General features: G+C 35.0%; 1 protein-coding gene across 2 annotated transcripts; it reads left to right on the forward strand.

Annotated features, from left to right (window-relative positions):
* The first annotated feature begins 17,741 nt into the window (after positions 1-17,741).
* Positions 17,742-19,911, forward strand: LOC145094575 (serine/threonine-protein kinase CBK1-like). 2 transcript variants are annotated; one of them, XM_079032718.1, is made up of 6 exons: positions 17,742-18,092; positions 18,175-18,251; positions 19,032-19,223; positions 19,314-19,393; positions 19,482-19,566; positions 19,642-19,911. In XM_079032718.1, the coding sequence occupies exons 1-6, from the start codon at positions 17,912-17,914 to the stop codon at positions 19,717-19,719; spliced, it is 693 nt and encodes a 230-aa protein (XP_078888844.1). In that variant the 5' UTR covers positions 17,742-17,911; the 3' UTR covers positions 19,720-19,911. The 2 variants fall into 2 exon arrangements, with proteins under 2 accessions (XP_078888844.1, XP_078888845.1); XM_079032719.1 differs by having other exon boundaries at positions 17,743-18,092; positions 19,056-19,223.
* The last annotated feature ends 242 nt before the right edge of the window (positions 19,912-20,153 follow it).

Raw genomic sequence — 20,153 nt, forward strand, 5'->3', positions numbered from 1 at the left:
TAGACATCAAAATCTTTATGAGCTGCAAAAGCCAGAAAAATACGAACAGCCTCGAGTCTTGCGACAGGGGCAAATGTTTCTTCGTAATCAATTCCTTCTTGTTGAGAATATCCTTTAACAACAAGTCTGGCCTTATTTCGAATAATGTTTCCATCTTTGTCAGTTTTGTTTTTATAAATCCATTTAAGTCCAACAACTGACACATCATCAGGTTTTGGAATTAATCTCCAAACCTTGTTTCTTTCAAATTCAGACAATTCAACTTGCATTGCAACAACCCAATCAGAGTGTTCCATTGCAGTCTTCACTGTCTTTGGTTCAATTTTGGAAATAAAAACATGAAACATGCAGAACTCTTGATGATTGTTCAGTACCTCATTTCGTGCATGAAGTTGTGCTCTTGTCATGATTCCTGCTTGTGGATCACCAAGAATTTGATCTTTTGGATGATTTCTTGTCCATTTATCCAATGGTGGATAATTAGGATCAAAATCCAAAAGTGCATCTTCGAACATTACATCTGTTTCTGATCCATTTATAGAAATAGAATCATCAGCATCATCAAAATGTTCTTCTTCAAGAATTGGATCATTCTCTAGTATGAGCTCCCCCTCGATGATTGACTCCGTTTCGATATTTTGCTCTGGTTCACTGATCGGTTCTTCTTCAAGAATTTTCTCCTCTTCGACACTAACATTTGTTGACATGTTATCTCATTCACTATCACGCTCCCCCTCAACAAAAGTATTTGAATCCAAGTGCTCCCCCTCCACTGGATCACCAGCTTGTTCATTTGGGTTTTGATTCAAATTCGAAGTTGAATCATTGTTATACTTCGAATTTTCTGATGTTTGATTATCAGTTGCATTTCTTTCTGCATCAATTGCTTGATCTGAAATATCGAAAATCAAATCATAATCAACATCATTCATTTCAATTGAATCATCTATATGTGAAGAATTTTGCAAAATAGGATAATTCACAAATTTATGATTAGACTTTTTAATGTAATGATCATCAAATGTCAAATTAAAAGTTTCTTCCACTTTGCGAGTTCGCTTATTTAACACTCTATAAGCAACTGAATTGTGTGAATATCCCCAAAAAATTCCTTCATCTGCTTTTGTTTGAAACTTCGAAAGATTATCCTTGAGATTCATTATGAAACACCTGCATCCAAAAACATGGAAAAATTTGACATTAGGTTTTCGATTATTGATGATTTCATAAGGAGTAACATTAAACCGTCTATGAATAAATGATCGATTTTGAGTAAAACACGCAGTTGAAACAGCTTCAGCCCAAAGATATTGAGGTAAATTCGAAAATGCCAACATTGTTCTTGCAGCTTCACATAATGATCGATTTCTTCTCTCAACTACACCATTTTGTTGTGGTGTATAAGGAGATGAAAAATTATGCGAAATTCCTTTTTCCACCAGAAATGTATCGAAGACATGATTTTTGAATTCAGTTCCATGATCAGTTTTAATTTTTCGAACTGTCTTCTTCAATGAAACTTCCATCTTTTTGATAAAATCAATCATCATTTGTGGAACTTCGGATTTTAACCTGAGAAAATAAACCCACGTGAATCTTGAAAAATCATCTACTATTACCAAAATGTACCTTTTCTTGTTAAGAGTAGCAACTGTTGAAGGACCACATAAATCTATATGCAGGAGTTCAAGGGGTTCAACAATCTTCGAATCTATTGTGATTGGATGACCTTGTTTGTGTTGTTTCCCTACTTCGCAAGCTGCACACAAACTGTCATTATCATATTTAAGAATGGGTAAACCTCTTACCAGGTCTTGTATGACAAGTTTGTTGATGTTTCGAAAATTGAGATGTGATAATCTCTTGTGCCATAACCAACTAACATCAGCAGCATCCTTTGAAAGTAGACACACAGCAGGTTTGCCTACAATAGGAACAATATCCAATGTAAACATATCACCTTTTCTTTTTGACTTAAGTAAAACTTCCTTAGTCTTGAAATAAAGTGAGGAATTGTAAACAAAATTAGTTGTATGACCAATGTAGTCAGTGACAACTTGGTTGCGAATGATATTCAAAGTAACTATGATTTTGAAAATATACTCACACGGAAATCATATTCATAAAAACATTTATGCTGGATCTTGTTGGGAACAAACATCGTAGTTTTCGAATGTTTGATTAAGATCACTCAAAAGAAATGAATAGGATTTGGAGTATAAAAGGTACTGAAGCAAAAGCTTCGTAAGATCTGGAACATGGTTCCCCGTCAATTCCTTAAGGTTTATGGTATTTTGGGTTTCACTACTATCACGGACTCATGATATTAGATCATAAACACAAATTTGTGATTTGTCTAGGTTTTGATTGGTTTGATCAAATACCTCAAGGACAAATCTTCGAATATTTGGAATGTAACAATTGTTTGGTTTAAAAAGATTGGTTAAGAATCGAAGGGTACCTCTGTTATATTTGGACAAAACAGAAAACTCTTAACTCATTTGAGAAGAGTAAGGTAGCTCTTGTTGATTTATGCAAATACAAGCCTTGTTGGGAAGAAATTTTCATGAGATAATTTCATCAAGGCTTTCATCTCTCACACATAGAATCATTAGAGGCTTGAGACAACATGCAGCAGCATGCTTCTAGGGACATCCTAACTAATCCAAAATGTATAGAGATCATACCTTTCCTTCAAATCCAAACGCATGAATCCTTCGTATTTGAAACTTGACAAAACTCACAATACACATGTTAAAACTAAAAAATGAAAAATATTTTTGGTATTTTTGTAATTTTTCAAAAAAAAATTAAAGACAAACTAAAACAAAATCTTTTTGGATTTTTAATTTTTCAATAAAAGAAAATATTTTTGATTTTTCAGGTTTTTCAAAAAAAATTAACAAAATAAAAATCTAACCTTAGTTGAAATGTGTACAAATACGAAGCATTCGAACCGTTGACTTGAACAGTAACCTCTGATTATCTATTTCAAAACATCCGAATGTGAAGCGTTCGAAGCGTTGACCATGAACAATAACCTCTGAATACTGAATCATTCTTTCCGTCCATAGACCAAATGATTCAGACCCATCACTCTTCGCTTTTATCAGTTTGAAGAGAATTTCCATCAGTCATTCCCAATCCATCTAAGATCCGAAGAAACGATTTTTCATCCAAAGCCTTTGTAAAAATATCTGCCAATTGGTCCGTTGCTTTTAGAAAATGAACTTCAATATTTCCTTCTTCAACATGATCTTTGATGAAATGATATCGAAGAGCAATGTGCTTGGTCTTCGAATGCTGCACAGGATTATGACAAATTCTTATTGCACTTTGTGAATCACAATATAAAGGAATCTTTTTCCTATTAATTGCATAATCTCTTAATTGACTTTGAATCCAAATTATTTGTGATGTACACGCAGCTGCGGCAACATATTCAGCTTCAGCGGTTGATATTGAAACACATGTTTTCTTCTTCGATTGCCAGCTGACCAGCTTTCCATCTAGCAATTGACACCCACCAGTTGTGCTTTTACGATCAAGACTGCATCCTCCAAGATCCGTATCCGAATAAGCTTGTACAAAGAACCCTGTTTTCGAAGGATACCACAATCCTAACGAAGTAGTACCTTTCAAATATCGGAAAATATTCTTTACTGCTGTGAGATGTGGTTCACGTGGATTTGATTGATACCTTGCACAATTACAAACAGAATACATAATATCAGGTCTACTTGCAGTTAAATACAATAAAGACCCAATCATGCTTCGATATAAAGTAATATCAACAACAGATTTATCTAACGAAGGAGTTAGCTTTATGCCCGTAGCCATTGGTATTCGTAACCTTGTGCTATTTGTCATTCCAAACTTTTCCAACAAATTCTTCGTATATTTCTCTTGATTAATGAATATGCCTTCCTGTTTTGTCTAATATTCAAACCCAAAAAGTTATTAATTTTGCCCATCATACTCATTTCAAATTTGCTTTTCATCAAATCTTCGAATTCTTTAGATAAAGCAGGGTCAGTTGAGCCAAAAATTATATCATCAACATAAATTTGAACAAGCATCAGATGATTTCCAATTTTCTTTCGAAATAAAGTGGGATCAACTGAACCTTGTTTAAATTTAGATTGTTTCAAAAATGATGTTAGAGTTGCATACCATGCTCTTGGTGCTTGTTTTAACCCATATACAACTTTATCTAAAATATAAACATGATCAGGATGCTCTGAGTTTATAAAACCTGGAGGTTGTTCAACATATACCGTTTCTTCGAGTTCTCCATTTAAGAATGCACATTTGACATCCATTTGATAGACATCAAAATCTTTATGAGCTGCAAAAGCCAGAAAAATACGAACAGCCTCGAGTCTTGCGACAGGGGCAAATGTTTCTTCGTAATCAATTCCTTCTTGTTGAGAATATCCTTTAACAACAAGTCTGGCCTTATTTCGAATAATGTTTCCATCTTTGTCAGTTTTGTTTTTATAAATCCATTTAAGTCCAACAACTGACACATCATCAGGTTTTGGAATTAATCTCCAAACCTTGTTTCTTTCAAATTCAGACAATTCAGCTTGCATTGCAACAACCCAATCAGAGTGTTCCATTGCAGTCTTCACTGTCTTTGGTTCAATTTTGGAAATAAAAACATGAAACATGCAGAACTCTTGATGATTGTTCAGTACCTCATTTCGTGCATGAAGTTGTGCTCTTGTCATGATTCCTGCTTGTGGATCACCAAGAATTTGATCTTTTGGATGATTTCTTGTCCATTTATCCAATGGTGGATAATTAGGATCAAAATCCAAAAGTGCATCTTCGAACATTACATCTGTTTCTGATCCATTTATAGAAATAGAATCATCAGCATCATCAAAATGTTCTTCTTCAAGAATTGGATCATTCTCTAGTATGAGCTCCCCCTCGATGATTGACTCCGTTTCGATATTTTGCTCTGGTTCACTGATCGGTTCTTCTTCAAGAATTTGCTCCTCTTCGACACTAACATTTGTTGACATGTTATCTCATTCACTATCACGCTCCCCCTCAACAAAAGTATTTGAATCCAAGTGCTCCCCCTCCACTGGATCACCAGCTTGTTCATTTGGGTTTTGATTCAAATTCGAAGTTGAATCATTGTTATACTTCGAATTTTCTGATGTTTGATTATCAGTTGCATTTCTTTCTGCATCAATTGCTTGATCTGAAATACCGAAAATCAAATCATAATCAACATCATTCATTTCAATTGAATCATCTATATGTGAAGAATTTTGCAAAATAGGATAATTCACAAATTTATGATTAGACTTTTTAATGTAATGATCATCAAATGTCAAATTAAAAGTTTCTTCCACTTTGCGAGTTCGCTTATTTAACACTCTATAAGCAACTGAATTGTGTGAATATCCCCAAAAAATTCCTTCATCTGCTTTTGTTTGAAACTTCGAAAGATTATCCTTGAGATTCATTATGAAACACCTGCATCCAAAAACATGGAAAAATTTGACATTAGGTTTTCGATTATTGATGATTTCATAAGGAGTAACATTAAACCGTCTATGAATAAATGATCGATTTTGAGTAAAACACGCAGTTGAAACAGCTTCAGCCCAAAGATATTGAGGTAAATTCGAAAATGCCAACATTGTTCTTGCAGCTTCACATAATGATCGATTTCTTCTCTCAACTACACCATTTTGTTGTGGTGTATAAGGAGATGAAAAATTATGCGAAATTCCTTTTTCCACCAGAAATGTATCGAAGACATGATTTTTGAATTCAGTTCCATGATCAGTTTTAATTTTTCGAACTGTCTTCTTCAATGAAACTTCCATCTTTTTGATAAAATCAATCATCATTTGTGGAACTTCGGATTTTAACCTGAGAAAATAAACCCATGTGAATCTTGAAAAATCATCTACTATTACCAAAATGTACCTTTTCTTGTTAAGAGTAGCAACTGTTGAAGGACCACATAAATCTATATGCAGGAGTTCAAGGGGTTCAACAATCTTCGAATCTATTGTGATTGGATGACCTTGTTTGTGTTGTTTCCCTACTTCGCAAGCTGCACACAAACTGTCATTATCATATTTAAGAATGGGTAAACCTCTTACCAGGTCTTGTATGACAAGTTTGTTGATGTTTCGAAAATTGAGATGTGATAATCTCTTGTGCCATAACCAGCTAACATCAGCAGCATCCTTTGAAAGTAGACACACAGCAGGTTTGCCTACAATAGGAACAATATCCAATGTAAACATATCACCTTTTCTTTTTGACTTAAGTAAAACTTCCTTAGTCTTGAAATAAGGTGAGGAATTGTAAACAAAATTAGTTGTATGACCAATGTAGTCAGTGACAACTTGGTTGCGAATGATATTCAAAGTAACTATGATTTTGAAAATATACTCACACGGAAATCATATTCATAAAAACATTTATGCTGGATCTTGTTGGGAACAAACATCGTAGTTTTCGAATGTTTGATTAAGATCACTCAAAAGAAATGAATAGGATTTGGAGTATAAAAGGTACTGAAGCAAAAGCTTCGTAAGATCTGGAACATGGTTCCCCGTCAATTCCTTAAGGTTTATGGTATTTTGGGTTTCACTACTATCACGGACTCATGATATTAGATCATAAACACAAATTTGTGATTTGTCTAGGTTTTGATTGGTTTGATCAAATACCTCAAGGACAAATCTTCGAATATTTGGAATGTAACAATTGTTTGGTTTAAAAAGATTGGTTAAGAATCGAAGGGTACCTCTGTTATATTTGGACAAAACAGAAAACTCTTAACTCATTTGAGAAGAGTAAGGTAGCTCTTGTTGATTTATGCAAATACAAGCCTTGTTGGGAAGAAATTTTCATGAGATAATTTCATCAAGGCTTTCATCTCTCACACATAGAATCATTAGAGGCTTGAGACAACATGCAGCAGCATGCTTCTAGGGACATCCTAACTAATCCAAAATGTATAGAGATCATACCTTTCCTTCAAATCCAAACGCATGAATCCTTCGTATTTGAAACTTGACAAAACTCACAATACACATGTTAAAACTAAAAAATGAAAAATATTTTTGGTATTTTTGTAATTTTTCAAAAAAAAATTAAAGACAAACTAAAACAAAATCTTTTTGGATTTTTAATTTTTCAATAAAAGAAAATATTTTTGATTTTTCAGGTTTTCCAAAAAAAATTAACAAAATAAAAATCTAACCTTAGTTGAAATGTGTACAAATACGAAGCATTCGAACCGTTGACTTGAACAGTAACCTCTGATTATCTATTTCAAAACATCCGAATGTGAAGCGTTCGAAGCGTTGACCATGAACAATAACCTCTGAATACTGAATCATTCTTTCCGTCCATAGACCAAATGATTCAGACCCATCACTCTTCGCTTTTATCAGTTTGAAGAGAATTTCCATCAATCATTCCCAATCCATCTAAGATCCGAAGAAACGATTTTTCATCCAAAGCCTTTGTAAAAATATCTGCCAATTGGTCCGTTGCTTTTAGAAAATGAACTTCAATATTTCCTTCTTCAACATGATCTTTGATGAAATGATATCGAAGAGCAATGTGCTTGGTCTTCGAATGCTGCACAGGATTATGACAAATTCTTATTGCACTTTGTGAATCACAATATAAAGGAATCTTTTTCATATTAATTGCATAATCTCTTAATTGACTTTGAATCCAAATTATTTGTGATGTACACGCAGCTGCGGCAACATATTCAGCTTCAGCGGTTGATATTGAATCACATGTTTTGAAACTGTCAATAAACCTAACATTTTCATTCGAAGGGTCAGATATATGAGTTTTTATTATTTTCAAATTTTCACTAATTTCTCCCTTCGCATCTTGAGTTTGTGATTTTTCACTTTTTGCTCTTGTGACCGGCTGCCAAACTTTAACTGATATATTTGACTCTTTGGATGATGAACTACCATTCGTTGAAGGATTAGCATATTTGCCATACGCCTCATGTATCTGTTCTTTCGAAAACTTACTTGATTGGTATATCTTTCCTTTTCCTTCCAACCAATGATCAATATTTCTCTTTGTTGTTATTCCCTTTGCATATGATACTTTGTCAGCTTGTTTCTTCAAAGGATTATAACATTTTGCTGAATTTGGAACATAATCAACTTTTGGTTTTGAAAGATATGATTCATGATAAGATGTCTTGTTTTGAAACTTTGAAGTTTGATTTCCAACCTTTTTCTGAAAAAAAATTCTTGGTTTTGTAGATTTTATTTCATTTGAAACTTTTGAATTTTTATTTGAAAACAAAGCACTTTTCTCTTCAAAAATTTGAGATTTTGATTTTTCTTTAAAAACTTTTCTTCTTTTTGAAAAATTTGTTGATCTCATTTTTGATGGTTCAACAGTTTGCCAAAAAATTGTTTTCCTTGCTTCATGTTTCGAAATATTATTTTCCTTTGAAAAAATTTCAACTTGAGCTTTAAATTCTTTTGAATTTAATTTTATCACTTAGTTAATTGTTTTAACATCTTTGTGCTTTGTGACCACATTTGCAGTTGGGACAACTTCCTTCTTTTCAACTTTTGATTTTTCAATCCATACTCTTTTTGGTTTATGATGTTGAAATTTATATGTATTCTTTGTAAGATTATTTTCAACTGTACTTTGATTTGAAAAGAATCCTTCATTTGATGTTTGCCTATTGTCTTCGTCAACCATCTTTTTGAATTCAGGTTTTATATTTTAAACATTACCTGTTGTTACAAAGACTTGATTTGGGAACACAATATCATCAGTGCATTTGAAGATTGGATAAACAACATTATTCGATTCAAGATAATGAGCACCTTTTTCACTAAGAATTTTCTCAAATTCTTGTGTATCCAAATAGACTTGATCAACAACCACTCGAGGAATTTCAATTTCTTTCGACCTTTGATTTGACTTTATATTTGAATTTTCTTCCTCATTGTCACTATCATCAGTTTGACTCTCATGTATTTCTACAAACTCCATATCACAAACTTTCGAAGTTGAGGGTTTATCAGTTTCAATTTTCATTAATAAATCGTCACATTTTTCTTTCCCTTTAAATGAATTTGCAACATTTATGACAGACAACTGTGAACAATCTACATCTTCTAAATCACTAATTTCACTAATATTATCAGAATTATCTTCAATATCAGCAATATTAGTTTCACTATTAGATGTAGAATTCTCAGTCTTTTTCAAAATTCGAAGTTGTTCTGATTTAGTTAAGGTTTCATTTACAATTTTTACTAAATCATCAGCATCAAGATAATTTTCGACTTTTGCAATTCCATATCTAAACCTATCATCTGGGACTTTGTTAAAATCAGAAATTTCTTTTTCACAATCATATGAAATACTATCAACCTTAGATCTATCATAAGCTAAAAAAGGAAGTAATTTTCTATGTTGTTCCTTACTAATTTCACATGAATGATGTAACTCAGTTAATTTTCCATACAATCTTTTTGCTGAATTACAAAAAATATTTCTTTGAGCTAACAACAGGTTTATTTCTTTTCCTAATTTTTCTCTATCCTCCATGATATTTGAAACTTGCAATTCTAAGTAATCAATCCTAGTGACTTTTGAATCCAACATTTTTCTCGTCTCTAGTAATTGATCACTTAACTTTTTCGCTTCATTGCTAGCAGACACAATGATTGAATCAAAGTAAGTAACAATTTCATCAAAAGATACTAGCTCAGAATTATATGCAGAAACTGGAATGTTAAAAGATTCAAGAATGTTACGTACCTTGGTAGTCATGAGCGACTTGTCAGTAGACTTCGAAACGAAGCATTGCCCACATTCTTTGTCAGTCTGTTCATCATCTGAATCCTCTTCCATTTTTGCATACATAGCTCCATGAGTTGGATTTTTCATCTCTTCATCATCTGAACCCGAAGACCATATTTGATATGTGCCATCCGATTCAGTTTCTCCATGAGCCACCAATGACAAATTCTTCGCTTTCTTCTTTACTTCCTCCAGTTTCTCAGTGTAGTAAACTTCATCCTTTGTTTTACTCTTCTTTTCTTCCTTCTTCCTCAACAGGCAATCTACTGCCAAATGATTTGCTCCATAGCAATAATGACAATTGATCCCTGTATCACCTTTCAATAGCATCTTCATTTGCTCCATCTCATTCTTCGAATTTGACTTCATTTCTATTTTCTTTTCATCCAGTTTGTTTTTGTTCTCAAAGCTACCCTTCGAATCTGATGACTTCTTTGGATTAAAAGGTTTCTTAAAAAATTTCTTTACTCTATTGTTTGAGTAAAAAGCAACAGCCTCATCATCAGAATTCATCAAAAAACCTTCTTCTTCATCAGACTTCAATTTTTCACTTTCTCTTTTAGAAACCTTCGAAACTAGAGCCAAAGGACCACCAAGACTTGCTATAGCTTCTTCAGCTATTTCATTAACTTCATTTTTCATGAGATTTCAATTGATTGTACAAGTCATTCAAAGTCGAAGTATCAAAACTCTGTTGATTTTTCACCATCATGCTCACACTTCTCCACTCCTTTCGAAGTCCCATTACAAATATCAAATTGTACTCCATTGGTGACCTTATTATACTATAACGATTACAACGATAGATTAACTCGTTGAACCTATCATAGTATGCTTCAATAGACTCATTTTCTTTTTGTCTGAAATCTTTGAGTTCTACCAGGCATTGTTTCACAGATGTAATCTTCGTCTTTTCACTCCCTTGAAATTTGTCTTTGAGATTGTTCCAGATTTCTTTAGCTGTTTTGCATGTTCTGACATAATTGTACACAACAGGAGGCAACGCACCTCTTAATTCCCTCATGCATTTCTTCTCCAGACGTTTTAAACGATCGGTTTGATTATCAACTTCTGAACTGCTTGAAGACATGCCGATTGGCTGAACTTGTGTAGGTTGATTGATTTCTCCTGAGATGCATTTTCATAATTCTTCATCCAATCCGTTCAAGTAATCTTCCATACGATCTGCCCACTGATCATAATATTCTGGAATAAGCATTGGAATTTTTGTGGATGATCCAAGCAAATGAGAAAATGATGTCATCGAAATCAGATTGAATGACGCCATTGTTGTACGAACAAAAACTTCAAGATGATACTAAAATTATGAGAATTTTGAAAATCAAATTGTATAATTCAATTTAGAATTACACAACGAACACTCGATTAACAAATATTTTTGCAGAATCAAATCCTAGATTGAGATCTAGATGAAATTTTCAAATTCCAAAAGGACGGAAACTTTTTGAATCAAACAGTAGATTCAAAAACCTTTTTGATCGAATGAAAATAAGATCACAGAAAGGATTCCTGCTCTGATACCAATTGATGAGATTTGTAATCGAGTTTACAGATCAATTCACGTAAGAATTAAGAAAGAAGAAACACGATGAACACGAGAGTAAATATAATATTTGTTCAGCTCATATTATGCTTTCGATTTTACAGAGTACAAAGGAATTCTCTGTAAAGAATATGTGAAAGTTAAGTTCTCACTCAGTACAGTCTCTTATTTATAGGCGTACAAAAGCATAACAAAATACTAAGGACTAGACATTAAGACAATTCAATAAAATGCCTTAGTAAATATAACATTACATCCGAAGACTCTACTTACGAAGACTAGAAATCCTTCGTAACAACAAAACTAACACTTCGACCTATTACAACATTTATACCCTAACAGGAATGAGGCGCCAAACTTTATTCCTTTCGAATTCATTGAGTTCGTCTTGCATGGCTTGAACCCAATCAGAGTGATCAAGAGCAGTGTTAACTGTCTTTGGTTCAACTTTTGAGACGAAGGAGTTAAACATACAGAACTCTAATTTTGAAAATAAGGAAGTTAGTTTTGCCTTTAGTTGTGATCGGGTCAGGACCTTTTCAGAGACATTACCGACAACCTGTGAAACAGGATGATCTCTGGTCCATCTGACAAGAGGAGGGTAATTTGGATCATAAGATGGATCTAATTCAGCATTTACCATCTCTTCTAGTTCAGATTGAATATCATCGTCATAAATCATATCGTCATTCTCCCCCTCGACAGATAATCTTTCAGGTGTGTCTTGAGTTTCCGGAGCTACAGGAGTTTCGGGTGGTGTCGAGCTTTCGGGTGTTGTCGCACCTTCGGGTGTTGTAGCACCTTCGGGTACTTTAGGACTTTCGGGTACAGCTGGGCTTTCAGGAGCAACTGGAGAACCGTTCTCCCCCTCAACATGTGAGCTCGGCTGTGATGAAGAAGATGGATCCTCCCCCTCAACTGAAGCTTCGTGCTGTGGAGGTTTGTTTGGACATGATCCTCCTTCATTCATTTGCTTGGCAGCATCTTCGATGAGTCGCTTCAGATGATCTACTTTGTTGTCCGCTGCACTGACTTCCGAGAGAGTAGCCTTCTCTGGTTCATCGAATAACTCGACAAACTTCTCAAATAGGTTTGCGATCGAGGCTATGACTTGGCCTGTTTGAGAAAAAATTTCTCCAACTATGTCTTCGGTGGCCTTCAGCTTTTTGACATAGCTATCATCAAAAGTCACATAATAAGTTTCTTCTATCTTCCTCGAGCGCTTGTTTAATACCCTATAGGCTTTCGAAGTGAGAGAATATCCTAGGAAAATCCCTTCATCGGCTTTGACGTCGAACTTGTTACGATGTTCTTTAGAATTGAAGATGAAGCACCATGAGCCGAATACATGGAAGAATTTGACGTTTGGGTTCCTGTTCTTGATGATCTCATAAGGAGTGAGAGTGAAGCGCTTAATGAGATATGACCTGTTCTGCGTAAAACATGCTGCAGCAATAGCATCAGCCCAAAAATATAGAGGTAAAGAAGCAAAATTTAGCATGGTTCGGGCCGCCTCACACAAAGATCGGTTTCGCCTTTCGACAATTTCATTTTGTTGAGGGGTGTAGGGAGCTGAGAAGTTGTGACTGGTTCCTTTTTCGGCCAAGAAATCTTCGAATTCTTTATTTTTGAACTCCAGCCCGTTGTCGCTTCTGATATTGCGAACGATTTTCTTCAGATGTACTTCAACCTGCTTGATAAACATCTTTAGCTTGAGAGTTGCTTCATATTTGTGCTTCATAAAAAACACCCATGTAAAACGCGAAAATTCATCAACAATGACAAGAATATACTTGCTACCGCCGATGCTTTCGATAGATGATGGACCACACAAATCAATGTGAATTAATTCTAGTGGTTCAACAACCTTAGTGTTTACAATTGATGGGTGACTTTGACGACTCTACTTCCCCATTTCACACGCAACACATAAATGTTCTCGATCATACTTGAGCAATGGAAGACCTCGAACATGACCTCCGGTGACAAGTTTGTTGATATCCTTGAAGTTGAGATGAGAGAGCCTTCGGTGCCACAGCCAGCTTTCGTCAGATTGTGCTTTGGATAGGAGACAGATAGCTGGATTTCCTTTGATGGGTTTGAGATTCATGGGAAACATCTCGCCTTTGCGCTCTGATTTGAGAATTACTCTTTTCGTTTTCTTTTCAATTATCTTCGAACCCTCATCGTCGAATGAGACCTTGAGACCGGTACCTCCAACAAGCTGAGATACACTGATGAGGTTGTGCTGTAGTCCTTCAACGTATGCGACCTTTCTAATCGTAAATCACCATTTGTTATCATTCCATAGCCTTTTATTGTGCCGAATGAGTTGTTTCCGAACTTGACATTTCCACCGTTTGAAAGAGACCGAAATTCCCTCAGCTCTTCCTTCCTTCCTGTCATGTGAGGTGAGCAGCCACTGTCAATATACCATTCTTCGTCAAACTTCTCGTCACTGATAACCTGCAAAAATTAAGCAGATTTAGGAACCCAAAGTTTCTTGGGTCCACGTGAGCCTTTCACAGGAACATGAATAGTAAGAGAGATGTCAACAAGATATGTTCTTTTTATTAACGTTTTCTCATCTTTCTTTTTAATGGTGAAAACCTTAATTTTATTGAGATTTGTTACTGTCAGTTTGGATTCTGGTTTAGGTATTTGGACTGATGAAACCTTCGATTTTCCTTTCAAATCTGTTGAAGATTTAGGTTTTTGAGTGCGAACAGAATTGAATTTAGAATGAGGTTGAGAGGAATTAGAAGAATTAGAAGAAGTAGAACGAGAGAATTTAGACTGAGATGTTTTCTTGACTTGAGGTTCTAAGTGACCCTTTTGTTTTTGATCATTAGTGGGACCGAACCTAGAACTTTGGTTGCTTTTGCTTTTGGAACCGAACTTATGCTTTCGGTAGCTTGTGTTCTCTGAACCGAACCTTTGTCTTCGGTTGTCATATTTTTCAGAACCGAACTTGTCCTTTCGGTTGTTATGACCCTCAGAACCGAACCTCTCCTTTCGGTTGTTATTACCCTCAGAACCGAACCTCTCCTTTCGGTTGTTATTATTTTCTTGCGATCTAACAGTACTTTTCTCTGACTTTGAGTTTCTGTCATGATAAGAGAAATGGGCGTTTTGAGATTGCCAAAACTGTTTTCTTTCAGAGAGATTCTTCTTGTATCTCTGATTCCTTTGCTGTTTTTGATTTTTCACTTGCTTCGGCTGACGATGGATATTTGTTTTTTGCTTTTGCTTTTTGTCAGCTGGTTCACTTTGAGCTGATGTTGTTTCGCTTGAAGGAGTGACTTCTTTTGCAGAAACTCCTTTTTCTTCAGGAACATCTTTTGTACCACTAGTACTTGCCACGTTGAAGCTATCAGGCTTGTTCAAAGGCTCTGGCACATATATGCCTTTGGTTTTCCAGGATGTTCTTTCTGACAGACCAACGGTTTTGTCAGCATTGTCGATAGGGGCGGACCAGAAGAACTCATCACAACCATCAGCATTATCTTCGTTTACAATGGCTGTGAGTTCGGCTGTCTGATGTTCGGTTACACCTGTGACCTTATACACCTGATTTGGAGTCGTCCTTACCTTTTGGTATACAATAGCTTTTTCTTCAAGGATCGGGGACTTTTGTTGGGACAGACGAGCAAACTCCACAGAATTTTCTGAAATAAGATTTTTGTGGTTTTCGGGTTCGCTCTTGACAAACTCAGAACAGTCAACTACATCCTCTACAGAAATTTCACTCATATCATCGTCCTCATTAAGCTCAGATGCATTTTCAACATCAATTTTATTTTCTGAGCTCAAGTTGGCATTCAATGAATCAAACTTTTGTATGGTTTCGGTCCTTAGTTTCAGTTTATCATTTTCATCCAAAAGATTTTTCAACATGTCCTTATGGTCCTTGGACTTTATGAAAGATTCGATTTTGTCCAGACCATACATATATGTTGGATTTACATCCTCAGACGAAACTACACTTTCGCAATTATATGCTTCAGCGTCAATTTCATCCTCCTTAAACTCAAGGAAGGGAAAAATCATGCGATGAATTTTCTGCCCTATTTCACAGTTCAAATGAAGTTGAGTGATATTAGTGTAAAGACGCTTAGCAATTAAACAAAAGACATTTCTCTGTTTTAAAAGTTTCAAAAGACATTTCTCTGTTTTAAAAGTTTCAAATTGTCTCCGTTCCTCACTCTTTGAAGACACCCTGCTTATTTGGTCAGTCATGTTAGAATTGGTGACCCGTGTTTGAGTTAAACTGTTGTCTAGATGAGAGATTCTTGAATTTACATTCTTTAATTCTTTTTCATATGAGTTTTGTGGGACTTTGAATGAAACAAAAATAGATTGTACCTTCTTGATTAATTCATCAAGCTCATTAAACTGCACACTGAGAGGTTTTGCTGTGAAGCACAAGTCCTCTCGCTCCTTCGTGTCTTCATTCCCACCATCTGTGTTGTATCCCTTCATATGACATACATCCGACACCATCAAGCACTTTCCACCGCTTCCTTCATCTTTTGCAACATAAGACTTTCCATGAGATGGCTTCCTAACTTCATCATTCTCAGAGTCGGTTGACCAGACCTCCACGCCACCAAACTCATCATCTGCTACCGAACCCTGCACAATTAAAGCATTCATTGAAGGGTTAGTGACAGTTTTCTTTCTCTTGATCTCTTCCAGCTTTTTCATTAACATCGCTTCTTCATCTTTGTCCTCATCCTTTTCTTCCATTTTCTTTAGGACACAGTCTTTGGCATAGTGGTTCTTTCCTCCACAATAGTAGCAGTTCACACCCGATTCTCCTTCAGCCTTCGGTTCTTTCTTTGGTTCTTCTGCCTTCGGTTCTTCCCTGACCTTTTCAGAACTATAACTTCCCTGTCAATTTCGGTTCTTATTGGTAGGAAACCTTTTCTTGATGAACCTCTTCGGTTTTGATACCATCATTGCATAGTCTTCTGAGGTAAGGTCATAGTCTTCCAAGTTAAGGTCTTCATCTTCCACTACACCTTTGCTTTTGGACAGAAGGGCCAATGATCCCAAGCTTGAAACCACATTTTTCTCCTGCAAGACAATCTTTTCTTGGGATTTCAAAATCCCTACCAGCTTTGCCAATGAGTAAGATTTGAATTGCTCATGTGCTTTAACAGTATACACAACCGCTCTCCACTTAGATCTAAGACTGTTTAAAAACGTAACTTTTTGTTCAATCAACTTCCTTTCAATATCGTGTTTAATCATCTTACTAAGAAAATGATTGAAGCGATCGAACGTCTGAGTCACAGTTTCTTCAGGATTCTGCTTAAATTCACCAAACTCAGACAAAAGTAAGGTTTGAATGGAATGCTCAAGAACTTCGTCTGTGGAATATAGCTCTCGCAGCCTATCCCATATTTCTTTAGCAGTGCTGCACGAACTCACTAGCCTGAAAGTATCTGATTGAAGATTGAATCTGATTAGTCTCAATGCCTTAATATTGCATTGAAATTTATCCTTTTCGTCTTGGGCAATATCTTTTACGTCTTTCAACAGATCATTATACTCTTTCTGAGTTTTAATGATTCTTGACGTTGCTGAATGAGCGAATGGTCCAGACACGATTGCTTCCCAAATAAGATATCCATTGTCCTCAGATCCAATGACATAATCTTCAAAGTGATGTGCCCAGACTTCGTAATCGTGGGTGTAAAGGATGGGAATTTTCGTCGTTGATCCAATGCTATTTGAGATGTTAATGGGATTTGATTGTGACTCGTCCATGCTTGATCGAATAACCTGTTTGAAAGATCATACTTGTAATATATTAAATTAGGGTAAAACAAATAAATGCTGAGTTACATCAATTATGGGATGACAGCTCAATAAATATTAGTTAATGCGGAATAACCCTAATTGCAACCTTTTTCACAGAAAAGATGTGTATGAATTACACAGCCTACTGCTCTGATACCAATTGATAAGTTATAAAACAAACTTGAAGATCGATTAAAGTCCTCTCACGGATGGACAGGCCCATACCAGAGATACAAAATGAACTAGCTGACGAGCCCAATAGACGCAATACTTTATACAAAACACGACCCAACAAATAATAATAGAAATAATAATAGTAGTAATAATAATAATGGAAATAATAATAATAACGGAATTGAAAGTGGTTAAAAGCTATTGTAGACGAAGAAGGTATGGATATGGCATTCTCGGCCACTTGGTAGTCTCCTTGGTTCTATCTATGATACACACAAGTTCGAATCCCACAACCCTTTTTTTTCCATTTTTGATTTTAGGGTTTCCAATACTCTTACCCGCCTCCATTTAGCGGGATCCATCAAAAAAACATTATTCTCCCTTTTCTTTCTATCTCCCTCCCTGATTCATTTTCCCTCTTCTCTCTCATTGTTTCTACTCGCACCTCCCCCTTACACCCCCTCTCGTCTTCGTTTTCATCGTCGGAGTTCCATCTTGCCGCTGTTGTTGGCAATGTTGTACATAGAGATTGTTTTTAGCCCCGATCATCTCTCGTCACCATCACAAAATTCGTATATCTTCTTCACCAATTCATCGTCGCCCTTTTTAGCTTCGGTCATCTGCTTGTCGTCGCCGTCATCGGCTTGCCATCGCCACCTTCTGCTTGCCATCGCCATTGTCATCATTGTTTCAAGTAAGTTTTTTTTGGTTTAATTCCACTTAGGTTTTCGTTTTGGGTTAGGATTGATTTCAATTTAGACTTTGTTTTGATTTAGGGTGTGTTTTGATTTTTGGGTTTAGTTCGATGCCTTCTTCAAAGTCCTCTGCTCCATCTGTTATCCAGGCGACCAAGGTTATTACTCCAATTCTTCAAATCTTTTTGGAATTAGACTCAACCCATGGTTGTTTGAGTTATGTATGATGCTCCTAGGTTGATGCTTATAGTTTATTGTTTGATGCTCAAGCCATGATATTTTTCCATTTGAAGGTCTGCTATCATATTGTGTTTGATGTTGATAGTTTATTGTTTGAAAACCACCAGATTATTGCTTGATGCTTCAAAACTAATTTCATTTCATGCTTACATTTGAAAATCTGTCATCAGGTTCTTGTTCGATGCTTCAAGTCAACAGATTGTCATTGTATTTCATGCTTAAAATGCTATAAAATGTTCATCTTTTCCTCCCTGTTTATGGTTGTTTCAAAACCAACATAGAAAATAGTTTAGTAAAATGATATAATTAATCAATCGTTGTCCTAATAGATGTCCTACAAAAGAGAATTCACTACCCACAACACACCAAGAGACTAAAGTGAGCAACTTTTGAAAATGATACAAAATGATACAAGGGTTTCTATCAACATTTCCAAGTGAAAAACTCTCTCTTAAGCTTATAAATATCATTTCATTATATTTTTAACTCTTTACAAATAGTCTGTCTAGTTATATATAACTAAACATGTTTTCCAAAATTGCCACCATTGACCCTTCCTTATTTGTTTCCTTTTATTAGCTCATGTATTCATTATTTCTTTTTACTTTTATTTTTCCTTTTTTATTCTTTATTTAAAAAGATTATTTTCACTATAAATGTCCAAAATTTCTAGGCCTAAAAAATAGGTTTTCCTGAAGCTTTCAGATTTTGGGTTGTGTAAGCCTCTTGATTGTAGGACATTGTCTACATTGAATGAAAGTGAAGCCATGAGTGATGAAAATATAAGAGAAACAATGGATATTGATGGTTTTCCTGATGCTGTGAATGGACATAGATGGATGAGTGCTCATAAACAGCTTCAACATTGGCAGATGAACAGAAGAAAACTGGTCTGTTACTCTTTTATGAGTTTTTAATCAGAGATTTTTATATTATTGTTGATTAATTAATTTGATCTTTTTGGTTTTATGTGAGAGAAGGTGTTTTCAACAGTGGGGACACCGGACTATATTGCCCCTGAAGTGTTGTTGAAGAAAGGATATGGGATAGAGTGTGACTGGTTAGTGTCGTATTACTATTTTTGCTGAGGGTATTTTTGTCATTTTCTTTTATTTCATGAGTGTTTTTAAGTATTACTATTAATGCAGGTGGTCATTAGGTGCAATAATGTATGAGATGCTTGTTGGATATCCTCCATTTTACTCAGATGATCCAATAAGTACATGTAGGAAGGTATAAACAAATAAGTAAAAGTACATTGCTATATTTGTATTTTTCGTGATCATTGATTATGGTGTGTTGAAACAGGAACAATTGGCGGCCTTTGATTCAAAACTCAATTTGAAGAACACTTGTCACCCTCTACCGATTCAACATACTCGATAATTTGCCAAGTAATCCACCAAGTAATTCTCAATTTTACGTTTGTAAGCACTTAGACACATTTATTGTATTATTAGACAATGTTTATTAGTAATATGTATTTGTATTTGATACTTTTTTTAGGTTTATTAGTTTTGTTATAATAATATTTATTTTGTAGTTGAATTTCAATATTATTATAAGTTTAATGTAATGGGTTTTTTCAATATTTTTGGACAGAAAAAACTGGATATATTTATATATATTAATTTTTTACTGTTTTTTTAAATAAAAAGTAATTAGCTATGGATTACCTACAGAAAATCCGTAGCTATTTACTTCCGTAGCTTCTTATTTTCGTAGCTATTCCGTAGCTACTTAGTTTCGTAGTTATTTCGTAGCTATCCACTTCCGTAGCTATTTTGTAGCAAATCCATAGCTATTTATTTTTGTAGCTA

The sequence above is a fragment of the Lactuca serriola genome, chromosome 3 (genome assembly GCF_051521515.1).
Source record: "Lactuca serriola cultivar US96UC23 chromosome 3, Lser_US96UC23_V15, whole genome shotgun sequence".
Taxonomy (NCBI): Eukaryota; Viridiplantae; Streptophyta; class Magnoliopsida; order Asterales; family Asteraceae; genus Lactuca; species Lactuca serriola.